The sequence below is a fragment of the Aquarana catesbeiana genome, linkage group LG01, assembly GCF_042186555.1.
Source record: "Aquarana catesbeiana isolate 2022-GZ linkage group LG01, ASM4218655v1, whole genome shotgun sequence".
In the NCBI taxonomy this organism is placed as follows: Eukaryota; Metazoa; Chordata; class Amphibia; order Anura; family Ranidae; genus Aquarana; species Aquarana catesbeiana.
This window is the reverse complement of record NC_133324.1, coordinates 82,211,560-82,227,546: the sequence shown is the minus strand read 5'-3', so window position 1 is coordinate 82,227,546 and position 15,987 is coordinate 82,211,560. Positions and strand designations below refer to the sequence as shown.

The following is a 15,987-nucleotide window of genomic DNA, read 5'->3' as shown; positions in this document are numbered from 1 at the left end:
CTTCCAGTGACCAGTATGAGAGAGTGAGAGTGATAACACCAAATTTAACACACCTGCTCCCCATTCACGCCTGAGACCTTGTAACACTAACGAGTCACATGACACCGGGGAGGGAAAATAGCTAATTGGGCCCAATTTGGACATTTTCACTTAGGGGTGTACTCACTTTTGTTGCCAGCGGTTTAGACATTAATGGCTGTGTGTTGAGTTATTTTGAGAGGACAGCAAATTTACACTGTTATACAAGCTGTACACTCACTACTTTACATTGTAGCAAAGTGTCATTTGTTCATTGTTGTCACATGAAAAGATATAATAAAATATTTACAAACGTGTGAGGGGTGTACTCACTTTTGTGAGATACTTTATTTACAGGTGTAATAATGGGACGTATATATAGATCGTGTACAATGAGAGATTTTATATAGATAGAGAGGAAAAAGAGAGAGAGAGAGATAGAATGTAATACTGGTGGATGTATATAGTTGGGGTGTTGTGTTGACATTTTCTAGTAATGAAGACAGAGGATGGATATGACAGGCAGGTAGTTCAGAAGAAGGTCAGTGATGTCAGTCCCCCCTCAGTACATTTGGTATAAACCTCCCCCTCCCCCATTACTACAGTTGGGTCAGTCCCAGCCTCTCACCCGGGTGCCATTTCAGCGCCAGCTTCCGGTAGGCCTTCTTCAGGTCATCGTCCGTACAGTCCCTCCTCACACCGAGCTCCTCGTAGTGACACCGCATCCTTTTCCCTTCACCGACCCCGGCTAACCCCACTCCACACACGTGTATCCCCCGACCCGGAACAGGAAACAACCGGTACTCCCTTCCTCCTCTGTTACCTGGACAACCGCACAGCTACCCCTCCTCAGGCCAACTATGTTTCCGATAAAGGGTGTCAGTGACGTCTTAGACTGAGGTCCGCGTCTGTGTGCGATCATTGTCCCCAGTATGAATGCCATGTTTGCTGGGGTTTTTCCTATTTTTGTCATTCAGTGAGGACTACAGAAACATGGCGGCTACGCCAACTTCCAATAAAGGAATGCAGACGTGTTTTATTAGAAGTTGTCAGTCTCTTGTAAAACAAAGTAGAGGGACTCATGGTGCGGGCTGCATGGCGGGTGTCAGTGGATGAGGTATGTGGAGGGGATGGTGATAGAATGTACACATTGGGGGCACTCAGCATCTCTGCCCATGGTTGGAGGGAACTTCTAATAAAGAGACCGCAGGGAAGGCGGATAGATCCCATCTTTATGTGCTGTGTGTTCCCTCCATACATGACTCTGTATTCACTTGTAATGGGACTGATATGACTACTCATAGTTACATAGTAGGGTAGGTTGAATAAAGACACCAGTTCAACCTGAGTGTGTGTCTACAATGGTCCCTATCCCTGTACATTGTGTCTCATTAAGATGCTCAGTTATTATTTATTTAAGGTACCCATATAGCTCCATCAATTTTACACAGCGCTCCACACGTACATCACACACTCACATCAGTCCCTACCCTCAAGGAGCCCACAATGCAAGGTCCCCAACTCACATTCATATACCAAGGCCAATTGTGAACAGAAGCCAATTAACCTACCAGCATGTCTTTGCTTTGGAGTGTGGGAGGAAACCGGAGTACCCTTCCTACTCCAGGAAGAGTCAGATCCCTCCTCCCCTCTCCTTCCCTCCTCCCCCGTATACGTCATAGTCAGATCTCTCCTCCCCCGTATACGTCATAGTCAGATCTCTCCTCCCCCGTATACGTCATAGTCAGATCTCTCCTCCCCCGTATACGTCATAGTCAGATCTCTCCTCCCCCGTATACGTCATAGTCAGATCTCTCCTCCCCCGTATACGTCATAGTCAGATCTCTCCTCCCCCGTATACGTCATAGTCAGATCTCTCCTCCCCCGTATACGTCATAGTCAGATCTCTCCTCCCCCGTATACGTCATAGTCAGATCTCTCCTCCCCCGTATACGTCATAGTCAGATCTCTCCTCCCCCGTATACGTCATAGTCAGATCTCTCCTCCCCCGTATACGTCATAGTCAGATCTCTCCTCCCCCGTATACGTCATAGTCAGATCTCTCCTCCCCCGTATACGTCATAGTCAGATCTCTCCTCCCCCGTATACGTCATAGTCAGATCTCTCCTCCCCCGTATACGTCATAGTCAGATCTCTCCTCCCCCGTATACGTCATAGTCAGATCTCTCCTCCCCCGTATACGTCATAGTCAGATCTCTCCTTCGCCGTATACGTCATAGTCAGATCTCTCCTTCGCCGTATACGTCATAGTCAGATCCCTCCTCCCCCTTATTCGTCATAGTCAGATCCCTCCTCCCCCTTATATGTCATAGTCAGATCCCTCCTCCCCCTTATTCGTCATAGTCAGATCCCTCCTCCCCCTTATATGTCATAGTCAGATCCCTCCTCCCCCTTATATGTCATAGTCAGATCCCTCCTCCCCCTTATACGTCATAGTCAGATTCCTCCTCCCCCGTATATGTCATAGTCAGATCCCTCCTCCCCCTTATAAGCCATAGTCAGATTCCTCCTCCCCCGTATATGTCATAGTCAGATCCCTCCTCCCCCTTTTACGTCATAGTCCTCTCCTCACTACTGTCCATGCTGGCCCAGCTCCTCCTCCTCCTCCCTCCTTATATGTTATAGTCCTCTCCTCACTACTGTCCATGCTGGCCCAGCTCCTCCTCCTCCTCCCTCCTTATATGTTATAGTCCTCTCCTCACTACTGTCCATGCTGGCCCAGCTCCTCCTCCTCCTCCCTCCTTATATGTTATAGTCCTCTCCTCACTACTGTCCATGCTGGCCCAGCTCCTCCTCCTCCCCCTCCTTATATGTTATAGTCCTCTCCTCACTACTGTCCATGCTGGCCCAGCTCCTCCTCCCCTCCCTCCTTATACGTCATAGTCCTCTCCTCACTACCATCCATGCTGGCCCAGCTCCTCCTCCCCTCCCTCCTTATACGTCATAGTTCTCTCCTCACTACCGTCCATGCTGGCCTAGCTCCTCCTCCCCTCCCTCCTTATACGTCATAGTTCTCTCCTCACTACCGTCCATGCTGACCCAGCTCCTTCTCCTCCCTCCTTATACGTCATAGGCCACTCCTCACTACCGTCCATGCTGGCCCAGCTCCTCCTCCCCTCCCTCCTTATACATCATAGGCCTCTCCTCACTACTGTCCATGCTGGCCCAGCTCCTCCTCCCCTCCCTCCTTATACATCATAGGCCTCTCCTCACTACCGTCCATGCTGGCCCAGCTCCTCCTCCCCTCCCTCCTTATACGTCATAGTCCTCTCCTCACTACCGTCCATGCTGGCCCAGCTCCTCCTCCTCCCTCCTTATACGTCATAGTTCTCTCCTCACTACCGTCCATGCTGGCCCAGCTCCTCCTCCCTCCTTATATGTCATAGTTCTCTCCTCACTAACATTCATGCTGGCCCAGCTCCTCCTCCCCTCCCTCCTTATACGTCATAGTCCTCTCCTCACTACCGTCCATGCTTACCCAGCTCCTCCTTCTCCTCTCTCCTTAATAGTCCTCTCCTCACCAGTGAGTGTGATGACTGTCTGTGCTGGCCAAGCTCCCCCCCCCCATGTCATAGTCCTCTCCTTACCCAAACGAGTGAGTAATAACTGTATGTGCTGGCCCAGCTCCACCCGCTCTATTTATCCTGTTTACTATTATCAGAGTGAAAATGAAAGGAAATCCCAAACTTTGGGTTGTCTTTAGAACAGGAATTGAGGTGAAATCTTCCAATCAGGACACCAGTTCTGGTGACAATCAGGGATTCCCCCACTTTGGAGGGATGGAACGTGTACTCTCACCGCTTTGGAAAGCATTCCTGCGGCTCACCGGTGTCTCTCAGGCTTATTGTTTCTGCCGGTTCGCCCAAGAAACCATCTGAGGGTGCGGCCGGCTGCTCCCAGAGGTGATCAAAGAGTATGTCCTCTCTGATCACCTCTATGGCCTTGGAGGACAGCAGGGACGTCATAACGCCACTTCTGGTCCAGGCTGGAAGTACTTTTTCTTTTACAGCAAAAGATCAAAAAAAAAAATATTTATTTATTTTTTTGATCTTTTTGCTGTAAAAAAAAAATGAAAGGTAAAGAAGATATGTGGGGTCTTTTTGACCCCTGATCTCTCTATAAAGAGGGCCTGTCATCCTTATTTCTATAATAAGGGATGCTTATATTCCTTGTAATAGGAATAAAAGTGATCAAAAAAAATAAAAAAAAGCATTGCCATACTTCCATGCTCACGCACAGAAGCGAATGTAAGTCGCCCACGCATACGTAAATGGTATTCGCACCACACATGTGCGGTATCACTGAGAACATCTGAGCGAGAGCAATAATTCTACCACAAGACATCCTCTGTGCAACTCTATAAACTGGTAACCTCTAAAAGGACAGAGAAATATAAATGTTTTTTTACTTTAATGCAAGGAATGCATTAAAATGGATGTAAACCCGATTCATGAAATCTGAGCCGGGCACATCTATCTGCAGTGTTTTCTTATCTCTCTTCAAAGCACTGAGTCCTGTGGATTTCTCCTGCTCCATTCTTCTGTTATCAGCCTGATAACTTCTGACAAGTTCTCTGACACCCGAGATAAAACCAGCCTGAAATTTTGTGTCGGGGAGGGTGCTATAAAAAGATTAGCAGAGAGCTGCTCTACTCACAGCACAGATCTGAAAGTCTCCGCCTATGTGGAGAGGGGGTGTGTGCCTTTCCTCCAATCAGCTGTCTCCCAATGTAATCCAATACTACACTGCTAGTGCTGAATGAGGAAGTGAAAAATCTGTAATGCGATCTGCACTTTCTAAACAGTATATAAAGCTGAAGACAGCAGATATACATGTGAAACTTTTGTAGGGAGATTTGTTTAATCTCTGTGTATTATCTGAGGCTGTTCACTTCACTGGGTATATGTGAGGGTTTACATCCACTTTTTAGGGTTAAAAAGCATTTTTAGCTTTAGTATCATGTTAAACCCGATGTGCATTTTTTATGTGTTCTGGGAACATGCATGGAAACATATATCTACTTCATGTAGATGTGAATGCAGACTAAAAGGGTCTGTACACCCGAGGACAGGGAAGGATCAGTGATCAGAATACACCACATTCATACACACTTGGGCAGCCAATGTGCCCATGAGTGGCTGTGATCTGAACTGTCATTGGATCAAAGTTACAATCTACAGAGCCAATCAGAGTGACTCTGTACCTTGCGAACGCTGTGAACCAATCACAGGAATCACAAGTGTAAACACTAGTAGTATCTACAAATATTCAGCACTTCCCTTCCTGTGTTGTGAATAGGATCAGGGCTGGTTTTCACCACACAAAAATGCACTGCAGATCCGTTCCAGGTGCGTTTCCAACATGTTTTTGATGCGTTCCAGTGCGTTTTTGTTGTGTTTTTCCGGCTGCCTTCTAGATGTGTTTTTTCTATATCTTTCCTGTTTTTTTTTTTTTTTTTCACTGTACTGGGGTCCCATGCGTTTTTGATGCGCTCCAGTGCATTCCAGAGTGTTTTTTGTTATGCGTTTTACTGCGTTACAGTACAGTCCATTGCAGGAAAAATGCAGCACGTTCTGCTTTTTTTCTGAAACTGGAAAGCCCTGGTGTGAACTATGCCATTGGAAACCATATAACTCACTTTCCATGCGTTTTTGATGCAGAAAAAAAACACACAAGACTGCATGTGGTGTGATCTGGCCCTTGGGTGTGAATCTGTCTCAAAAAATGATATAAAATAAATTTGGGTGCAGTGTTACATGATTGAGTAATTGTCAGTCAAACTATCAGAGCACGGAAGATGGCCTGGTAATGAGGTTGTGTATACGGACTGGTACTTAAGTGTTTAAAGTGATCTCTCTTTGCAATAGCGTCATTCCTCGCCATGGCCTTCCTGTCGCAGTCGGAAGTGGAGGACGACCAGTACGTATTTACCTGCAGCCTTGACAACGCCCGCAATTTGTCCAACATCCTGAAGGCCATTAACTTCAAGGACCACGCCGCTTGTTTTGCCACCAGCAACGGACTTAAATTCACAGTGGAAAATGCCAAATGTCTCCAAGCCAACGCCTTCATTCAGGTGGGGGGGTGCGTCCAGCATCGGCGATCTCTGCTTCCTTCTCACTTTGTATTCTCTTCATGGTGGCATCTCTCTTTACTGAAATAAGGTATGTAAAAATTGGTGCTGCGCTGTTCTAAAAAAAAAAAAAAAAAACCTATGCTGCTAGATTTTTGCACATATTGATCGCATGTTGCACATTTAATTTATTAATTGCTGTTTTTTGCACAATGTTTTTTGCCTATTTACACGATCCATTGAGGTTTTTAGTGATTGTATATTGATTTTAATGTTTCCAGTAAGATGCTTATCACATCTGGCCTTAAGTCTTTATTGAATGATTTTCTTGCACTTTGCTATTACCACTGATTATTGTGGAATATCACACTGCACCTATTGGGTATAGAAGTGCTCTATATTATTTGTACTTATTCTTATATTGTTTCTGTTTTTTTATATGTTTATATCATTTTACGTGTCCATTTACCTTTGTACTACTACCTCTAGCAGCATAGGTTTTTTTTTTTTTTTTTTTTTTTTTTTTTTTAGAACAGCGCAGCACCAATTTTTACATACCTTATTTCTATTGCTGTATGGGCTGGGCTTGACCCATATTCGGTGCTTGCAGCAGTTCAACGTTCATTGCCCTTCGTTTACATGGTAGCGCAGGAATAAATATACATTTCAGCATCTCTCTTTACAGGCTGGGATCTTTCAAGAATTCAGCATTCAAGAGGAATCTGTGATCTTCCGAATTAATCTCACCGTCCTTCTGGATTGTTTGACCATATTTGGTGCAAGTGCCGTGCCAGGTAATGGGGGAGGGGGGGGTTGTAGTACACTGGGATAAGGGGAGGAAAACCAATAAACATCCATTCGCTGATCTCCCCTGCCTAGTAAAAACCCTGAAGCAACCTTTACTATGTCACTTATGGCTTCTGCTGTCACTTTCCCTGATCTCCGTGGCCAGGGAGGAGGCTAATGGAGTGTGATCTGCAGTCCATTAGCTTTAATGGACAGCAGGTGAGACCCCTGATGTCTCAATAAAGAGAACCTATCATGCCAATATGGTTTGCGACCTCAAGTTCAAGCGTACTTGGGTTATGCAGCAGGACAATGATCCGAAACACACCAGAAAGTCCACCTCTGAAAGGCTCAAAAAAAAAAAAAATGAAGGTTTTGGAGTGGCCTAGTCAAAGTCCAGACTTCAGCCTGGGAAAAAAAAATGTCAGCAGCTACAAATACTGTAGCTGCTGACTTTTAATATAAGGACACTTACCTGTCCAGGGATCCTGCAATGTCAGCACCCTGAGCCGATTCAATCAGCTTCGGGTGCAGGAAACCGGCAGTGAAGCCTTCAGGCTTCACAGCCAGTTTGCTACTGTGCATGCGCGAGTCATGTTGTGCTTTCTGTATGGTCCCACCGTCTTCTGGGACCTGTGTGTGTCCCGCAAGGCAGCGGGGGAAGGAGGAGAGTCCAGAAATTAGAGCTGCACAATTAATCGTTAAAAAATCGTGATCTCGATTCAACCCCCCTGACAATCTCTCCTGCAGAGTTTGCCATTCTTTCATATAAACAAGTGCTTGATTTGATTGTAGCCGTATTCGTGCAATTGTGACAGAGAAAATTGAGTACTGTCCGTGATACTTTTTTTATTTGCACTAACATACAATTTTTCAGGACAAGCTTTCGGGGTATGTCCCCTTCTTCAAGGTCTAAGCAGTACTGATTCACAAATTTTTAGGCAGAATGTTAAAGAAGAAGAAAAAAAAAAGAGAAAACCAAACACATACAAATCAATGGTAATAAAGATAGCAGCAGAGTTAGTGAGATAAGACAGAGGGAGAGCTAGGGGGGAATGCAGGGGGATGTTAGTCACAGAGCGGTCGTAAAACTTTAGCATAATGTGTAAGGAAACCAATATCTAAATTCAGGCCATTATTTTTCATTTCAAAAAGAAGTATCATTCTTAGTTCAAACGTTTTCCTTTCCTGGATAGTTCTGAAACCCCCTTTAAGAACTAAGACATTGAGGTCTTCTATAGTGTGGTCCGATTGTGAGAAATGATGTCCCACAGGTGTGCAGAAACTGTCTTCTTTATGTTCTTTGATGGTATGTCTGTGCAAATTCATCCTCGCTTGCAACTTCTGTCCTGTTTCACCAACATAAGATCCTTTGCTGCACCTTTTGCATTGGATGAGGTACACAACATTACTGGAGGTACAGTTGTAAGATCCCATGATATTGAAGGTCCCATTTGTGTGTGTGACACTTTTGGATAGATTGATCTGGTTGCATAGTTTGCAGCGTTTTTTATTGCAGGGTTTGCTTCCATTATTTGTGACTTCATAATCAGAGTGAAGTTTCCTGCTGATTAGTTTGTGTCTGAGGTTGGGAGGTTGTCTGAAAGCCAATAATGGGGGTTATCTGCTCTCTTGGCTGTCAAAAGAAAGCATCCAGGCATTCTGCCAAGTCTTTAACATGAAACATTGTAACTAAGCTTCCTTCTTAGATCAAAGGGATAGAACTTCTGTGTAAATAAATAATCTGGGCAGTCTACCAAGTTTTCAACAACCTGTAAATGCAGGAAGTTTAACCACTTAAAGTCTAATGCCCCGTACACACGGTCAGATTTTCCGATGGAAAATGTCCGATCGGAGCGTGTTGTCGGAAATTCCGACCGTGTGTGGGCTCCATCGGACATTTTCCATCGGATTTTCCGACACACAAAGTTTGAGAGCAGGAGATAAAATTTTCCGACAACAAAATCCGTTGTCGGAAATTCCGATCGTGTGTACACAAATCCGACGGACAAAGTGCCACGCATGCTCAGAATAAATAAAGAGATGAAAGCTATTGGCCACTGCCCCGTTTATAGTCCCGACGTACATGTTTTACGTCACCGCGTTTAAAACGATCGGATTTTCCGACAACTTTGTGTGACCGTGTGTATACAAGACAAGTTTGAGCCAACATCCGTCGGAAAAAATCCTAGGATTTTGTTGTCGGAATGTCCGAACAAAGTCCGACCGTGTGTACGGGGCATTAATCTATTCTCATTTTAGCCAGAATCGTGCAGCTCTACCAGAATTGCTCAGAGATCGTTGCCGCGATCTTACCCGGAGAACGGAGCGGGTACTTGGCAAAACCAGCTACCGACTCCCCCTCCAAAAAGTGCCAAATGTGGCAGTGGAGGGTGCAAACAAGCGGAACTTCCCCCTTTGGGTGGAGCTCTGATTGAGATGCTGTGGCGTGACCTTAACCACCTCCCACCCACCGTATTGTCAAATGACGGGCAGGCGGCGGCTCTCTCATTCTGGGACGGCGTCATATGACGTCCCATTCTCGCTGCGCTTGCACGCTCCGGGGGGCGTGTGGTGCGGCAATCAGTGGTGCGCGCTGTCCCTGGGACACGGCGCATCACCAATCCTGGTAAAGAGCCAATAATGGGACTCTTTACCCATGTGATTAGCTGTGTCCAATCACAGCTGATCACATGTAAACAAGGAAATGCCAGTTATCGGCTTTTCTCTCTTCACACCAACTGACATCTCTTTGCAGGGGAGACAGTACAGGTAATCAGTGCCCTTCAGTGCCGTCTCATCAGTGCTGCATATTAGTGCCTCCCCATTATTGCCAACTCATCAGTGCCCATCAGTGAAGGAGAAAATTTACTTATTTACTAAATTTTATAACGGAAACTAAGAAAAACTTTTTTTTTTTTTTTTTTTTTTAATTTTCGGTCTTTTTTTGAAAAAAAAACCCAGTGGTGATTAAATACCACCAAAAGAAAGCTCTATCTGTCTCAAAAAATGCTAAAAAAACGTCTTGGGTACAGCGTTGCATGGCCACGCAATTGTCATCCCAAATGTGACAGAGCTGAAAGCTGAAAATTGGCAGGAAGGGGGTAAAAGGCAAGAAGTTAAACAGGCCGTTCATGCCGAAAAACCCTCCAATGTGGCTGAATTAAAACAATTCTGCAAAGAAGAGAGTGACAAAATTCCTCCACAGCAATGTCAAAGACTCATTGCCCATTATCGCAAATGCTTGATTGCAGTTGTTGCCGCCAAGGGTGGCACAGCCAGGTATTAGATTTAGGGGGGGCAATAACTTTTTTTACATAGGGCCAGCCAGGTTTGGACATTTTTTTTTCCCTTAATGAATGAAATTGTAATTTAAAAACTGCATTTTTTGTATTTACTTGGGTTATCTTTTGTAATATTAAAATGTGATTGATAAACCGAATCATTTAAGTGTGGCAAATATGCAAAAAAAAAAAAAAAAATCAGAAAGGGGCAAATACTTTTTCACAGCACTATGTTTATGTGCCCTAAAATGTATTTTAGTGTATTTTGTTACTAACATTTTGTGTTTGAGCTAATACCGTGTGGTAAAGAAAAAGTTGGAACGCCTACCATTTTATTCTCTAGGGTGTCTGCCTTCAAAAAATATATAATGGTTTGGGGGTTTTACGTAATCTTCAGGCCTAAAAATGATTTTTTAAACATGTGCAAGTAATACAAGAACAGCTCTCGCAACGAGAAGGTTAACAGACCTAAAGGGAACAAATAAGAGAGTTCTTTGGTAGGGTTTTCATACATCTAACCATTATAGCTCTTCCAGATTAGATACATTTACCTTCATTATAGTCAGCAGCTACGGAATACATTGCATGCGTTGGACATGGGTAGTCTTCTGTTTTGTTGATTTGTTTTCGCTTTTCTCTCCATTTACAGCCAGTCCGACGGCTCTGAAGATGTGTTACCGCGGCTATGGGCACCCCCTCATGCTGTTCCTGGAGGAAGGAGGGGTGATGACCGTGTGTAAAATCAACACTCAGGAACCCGAGGAGACGTTGGACTTTGACTTCTGTAGCACCAATGTGGTCAATAAAATCATTCTGCAGTCTGAGGGGCTGAAAGAGGCGTTCTCCGAGCTGGACATGACCAGTGATATCCTGCAGATCACAATGTCCCCCACCAAGCCATACTTCAGGTGTGTGTGCCCATAGGGAGGTTCCTTATCTCTGCTTCCTAGCCCAAAGGAACATGTTTTTCTTAAGCTGGCCATTCATGGATCACAATTTGGTTGATTCAGCAGGCACCGGACAAATGTCAATCCATATATTGGCTAGCTGGTCTATCGATTGACTTGTGTACAACCAGCCTGTTGGGGTTTTCCTTGAACGATCAGTACCACTGGCTGTAGCCAGCAACACTAATCATTGTATGCTGCCGGCAGGGAAGGCTCCTCACCGGCAGAATACAATAGCTTCCTTGGAGTGATTCTCCCATCCACATCAAATGTGTGAATGGTGGGATTGTTCATTTGTTTTAGGACTACATAACACCCTCTATTCAAGGTGTTATGTAGTCCACAGAGATAGCAGAGAACAATGCTAACTGATAACTTCCTGTGCTCTCTGCCCCGGAACTGTTATCAGCTCACAAGGGTGTTGGCTGGATGAATGCCAATTTTTTTTTTCTCTAGCCCTTGTAAAGCAGATCTGATAATACACTTGTTTATTTAACAGACCAAAGGGGAACAAATAAGGGAAATTTATTGTTATGCCCCATACACACGAATGTCCAACAGAAAAAGTCAGACGGAAGCTTTTCATCGTATATTCCGATCGTGTGTGTGCCTCATCGGACTTTTTACGACGAAAATTCTGACGGGCCTAGAAAGGGAACATGTTCTAAATATTTCCAACGGAACCAATTCCTATTGGAAAAAACGCTCGTCTGTATGCTGTTCCGACGGACCAAAAACGACGCATGCTCTGAAGCAAGCACGAGACGGAAGCTATTGGCTACTGGCTATTGAACGTCCTTTTTCCAGTCCCGTCGTACGTCACCGCGTTCTTGACAGTCGGACTTTGGTGTGATCGTGTGTACGCAAGACAGTTTCAGTGGAATTCCGTTGGAACTCCGTCAGAAAAACCTTCAGAGTTTATTCCGATGGGAAAATTAGAGTTTACAGGGCATTAGAGTTTACATATACTTTAGGTGTAATAAAATGATATAAAGCCTTACATTGGTGTTGTATCCCATTGTAAGTTGGGATTACACTTTGTGTATTGAAGTCCGATCATTATTAATGAAAAGCTTGCTATCATGTCTATAACACAGGTTGTCAACATTTGGCAATGCAGGAAGTGCTCACCTGGACTACCCTAAGGATTCGGATCTGATAGAAGCCTTCCACTGTACAGAGACTCAGACAAACAGGTGAGATGACACGACTTTCAGCATCGCCTTATACTCCATGCGGGGGGCCATCATAATGAGCGCTAACGCTGCCTGGGACGTCTGGCCCCAGAGTTCCCCCATGCCAGACAGGTGACTTGAAAACTTCAAGGAAACAAAGGCCAGCTTGTGTAATATGACTGTCATATCCTGGCTGCACTCTCTAAAGGTGGCCATACATCTTTCAATCGAAGATCTGTTTTCTTTTGTGATCGATCTCTCCCAATAAGAATAATTGATCTATGGTTGACAACTCAATCAATCTATATGCTGGATTTCGACAGATAGTTAAGATACAATCAGAATTTATGATCATAAGTTATCGATCACATCTCTGTTTCCACCATGTAATCTAATAATCTGATCAATTTAAAAGCGTAACTCCACTTTTTATTCCCCTCTGGGTGATCTGTGTACATTACAAGGATTTTAACAAACGTTGTTGCAGATTCCTACCTTTTGTTATTCTGAAGAAATCCCTGTGTGTTTATCTGTTCCCCTGTGCCGAGTGAGTCTAATGGGAGTGGTTTCAAAATTCGCAATCAGCTGTGCACCTGCAGGGCTCTAATGAGGAAAGCTGCTGGGTCTGCATCCCTTTAGCCGTGATTTCCTATTGAAAGTATCTCACCAAAAATTAAATTTTTGTTGCAAGGGATGCCTGAAATCTGACTTGTGTTTAGTGCAGACTTCTGGGCCAATCACACAAGCAGGAAATTACATTTCTGGGCGGCGTTCTGTATATATTCTGTGTACAGAACACCTCCAGGTAGCCATATTGCATTTACAGAAAATTGGAGCGGCTGCAGATTGAAAAGGAAAGGTAATTTTTTAATAACATTCAATCACAATATGATTTGTGTCGCAATGGTATGCACTATATTATTTTTTCTTTATTTGCTATTTTTTCCCCCCATGAAAGTGGAGTTACCCTTTGAATACAACCGTATTCATGAACAACTGATTCATAAAATCCCGCCCTGATACAATCTGAAACAGGTCTAAAAGAATCAGAAGTGAAGTTATTTTTATTCGGTAGTTTGCGGATTTGATCGTTTTTATTGAATTGTACATTGATCAGATAATAACATTGAAGTGTTTATTGCCACCATGAGTGGAGAAGCTGACATTTCAGATTGAATTTTGTGTTAGCACAGCACCAGGGGTGTCTATTTGTATTATATATACACACACACACACAGTATATACTTTCTTACGTTGATTTTTACATCACCATTGACAATTGTATCTGTGCTGCGAGGGGCGTATTGCAGAGAAACAAGAACAATCAGCCAGAAAAAATAATTCCCTAGAAAAGAATTTTTGTTTTTTCCTAGGGTAGCTGGTAAAGGAGCCAATCACTGTAATTTAAAACACATGCACCTGAAAAATACATCTGCAGTGAATGTTTTGAGAATGTCGCTTTATAAATATACTCCATACACTTTAGTTTTCACCACTTTTGTATGTCAGTACATCAAAAAATGGCGTATATATAAATGGCGCTGCATAAAGCACTGTCAGGTAGCCGCTGCACCCATTAATGCCTTTGAACCGAGCCGTCCTTAGACCGCTTTGTGCACAGAGCTGATCTGAGCGGCTCTGTGCCTTGGGATTGCTGTGATTCATCATAGGAAGACCAATCACAGCACAGATGTCATTTAAAGTTTGTTCACAAGTGTGAGCCTGCCCCTATCTCTTATAATGGAGGAAAGAGGAACTAATGAATGACTGAATCATTGGATTAGTTCGTGTGTACAGCAACAGCTGCAACTGAAGTTTTTTAACCCTTTCACCCCCCCCCCCCCCCCTATCTTTTTTGTACATCTGATTTTCATCCTGTCTCTTTAGTGACCTGTATAATTAATCCTTTAAAACCTTAAAGTGGTTGTATACCCAAATTATTAACTTTTACCTACAGGTATGCCTATAATAAGGCTTATCCTGTAGGTAAAATTAATATCTCCTAAACCTGTGTGGTTTAGGAGATATTTACTTTGCATGCAGCTGCTAAAGTCAGCAGCGCATGCGCTGTGAAGGCCCAGGTGAAGGTCCGGCAGATGCTGCCGGACCTTGCTGGGAAGTAAACTCCTGCGTGCAGGCGTGGTAGTGATGTCATCTGGCTCCAGCCAATCACAGGGCCGGAGCCACGAACCTTGAAGACACGCCGAGGGCAAAATGTCAGCTCCCAAGGCGTGGACCGTGTGAGATGCCGACGCCTCGTTCTAAGGTAAGTATTTCATAATGAGCTAGTATGCGCTTGCCTTACAGGTTTTTGTTTTTGTTTTTTTTGTAATATGTTTTTTTTTTTTTTTTTGTAATATTTTTTTTTTTTTGTAATTTTTTTTTTTTTTTTTTTTGTCCTGCGGGTATACAACCGCTTTAATCCTGCATAACTGCACGCACATTAAAGCTGTTGTAAAGTTTTTTTTATTTTTTTTATTAAAATAAAAAATCTGTCATACTTTCCTGCTCTGTGCACGTGTATTGCACAGAGTGGCCCCGAACCTCCTCTTTTGGGGTCTCCTGCTGGCACTTTTGGCTTCTCTTCTCACCATAGGAAGCCGCTTCCAATGGTGGCACACTGGATTTGACTGACAGAAGCGGGAGACAATGGCTGCTCTCAGCCAAGCCTGTGAAGGAGGGGAGAGAAGACCTGAAGATGAGCACAGCACTGGATCACTACAGGACTTGGGAAAGTATTTTTATGGGTGGGGGGGGGGGGGGTGGACTGCTACTGGAAGGTAGAATAGAAGGCAGAAAATAAAGCATGGAGACATGGATGGATGACTGAATGAATTAAATAGCTCTTTTGGTTTTTGGTGCTCAAATGCAGTGTTCTGCTTTAAGGTAACAGGGTTATGTGTGTGCTCATGGGTACGTAATCCTTTCATAACATGTTGTGCCACTCATGTGCCCCCAACATACAGTAAGCAGTTCATAGAAAAAAAGTTGTAGTAACTTGACTCTGGATTACTCTGGACAATGCTCATTTAATTATCTCTTTCAGATATAAAATCTCCTTACTGAAGCCATCCACCAAAGCTCTGGCCTTGTCCTGTAAGGTGTCCATCCGGACCGATAACCGAGGTTTCCTCTCCCTTCAGTACATGGTGAGGAATGAAGACGGACAGATCTGCTTCGTGGAGTATTATTGCTGTCCAGATGAAGACTTGCAGGATGCAGAATCCTAGAGACTTACCCGACTCATTTCCTTCTGCTGCCTCAGAATATCAGATTGAATTTAAGCCACCCAACCCAGAATCCTTAGTGCTGGGTCTGATCTGCGTTGCTACACTCCTTGGACTGTTATTCATCTAAATGGCTCCTGTAACAAGAGGCATGGAGGCAAGGCTGCTGTTAGAAACCACAGGGCCCCTCCCACCAAATGACTACAGTTTACTTTGCTTCAGTTATGAATGAACACAGTGAACGATCAGTGCCGATCACTCATTGTGCTAATTCGGGAAAGGAAGGTCCTGATCAATATAACACAATTACTGAACCCTTCCCCCACTCTTCATCCTGGAGATTCTTATTGTATGCTTGCAGCTGCCAGCAGGAAGGAGAAGAGGAAAGCCAGTAGCACTGGTCGGGGGTGGGGGTGGGGGGGAAATGTACGGTGCACAGGGCCGTAGATATGGGGG

The 15,987-nt window shown here is 44.2% G+C and overlaps 2 protein-coding genes across 2 annotated transcripts in view; one reads left to right on the top strand and one right to left on the bottom strand.

The window, feature by feature from the left end:
• The window catches only part of DNAJC21 (DnaJ heat shock protein family (Hsp40) member C21), a 36,917-nt gene extending 36,020 nt beyond the window's left edge, over positions 1-897 (bottom strand). The window contains exon 1 of the mRNA XM_073620978.1: positions 647-897. Coding sequence (XP_073477079.1) covers positions 647-743 — 97 coding nt within the window. The 5' untranslated portion in view covers positions 744-897. The remainder of the gene's footprint in view (positions 1-646) is intronic.
• Positions 898-995: 98 nt separating this feature from the next.
• RAD1 (RAD1 checkpoint DNA exonuclease) lies at positions 996-15,590 on the top strand. The gene is made up of 6 exons (XM_073620994.1): positions 996-1,135; positions 5,907-6,115; positions 6,798-6,906; positions 10,832-11,090; positions 12,227-12,325; positions 15,351-15,590. Exons 2-6 carry the CDS (start codon positions 5,921-5,923, stop codon positions 15,532-15,534), a joined length of 846 nt encoding a protein of 281 aa, XP_073477095.1. The 5' UTR covers positions 996-1,135; positions 5,907-5,920; the 3' UTR covers positions 15,535-15,590.
• The last annotated feature ends 397 nt before the right edge of the window (positions 15,591-15,987 follow it).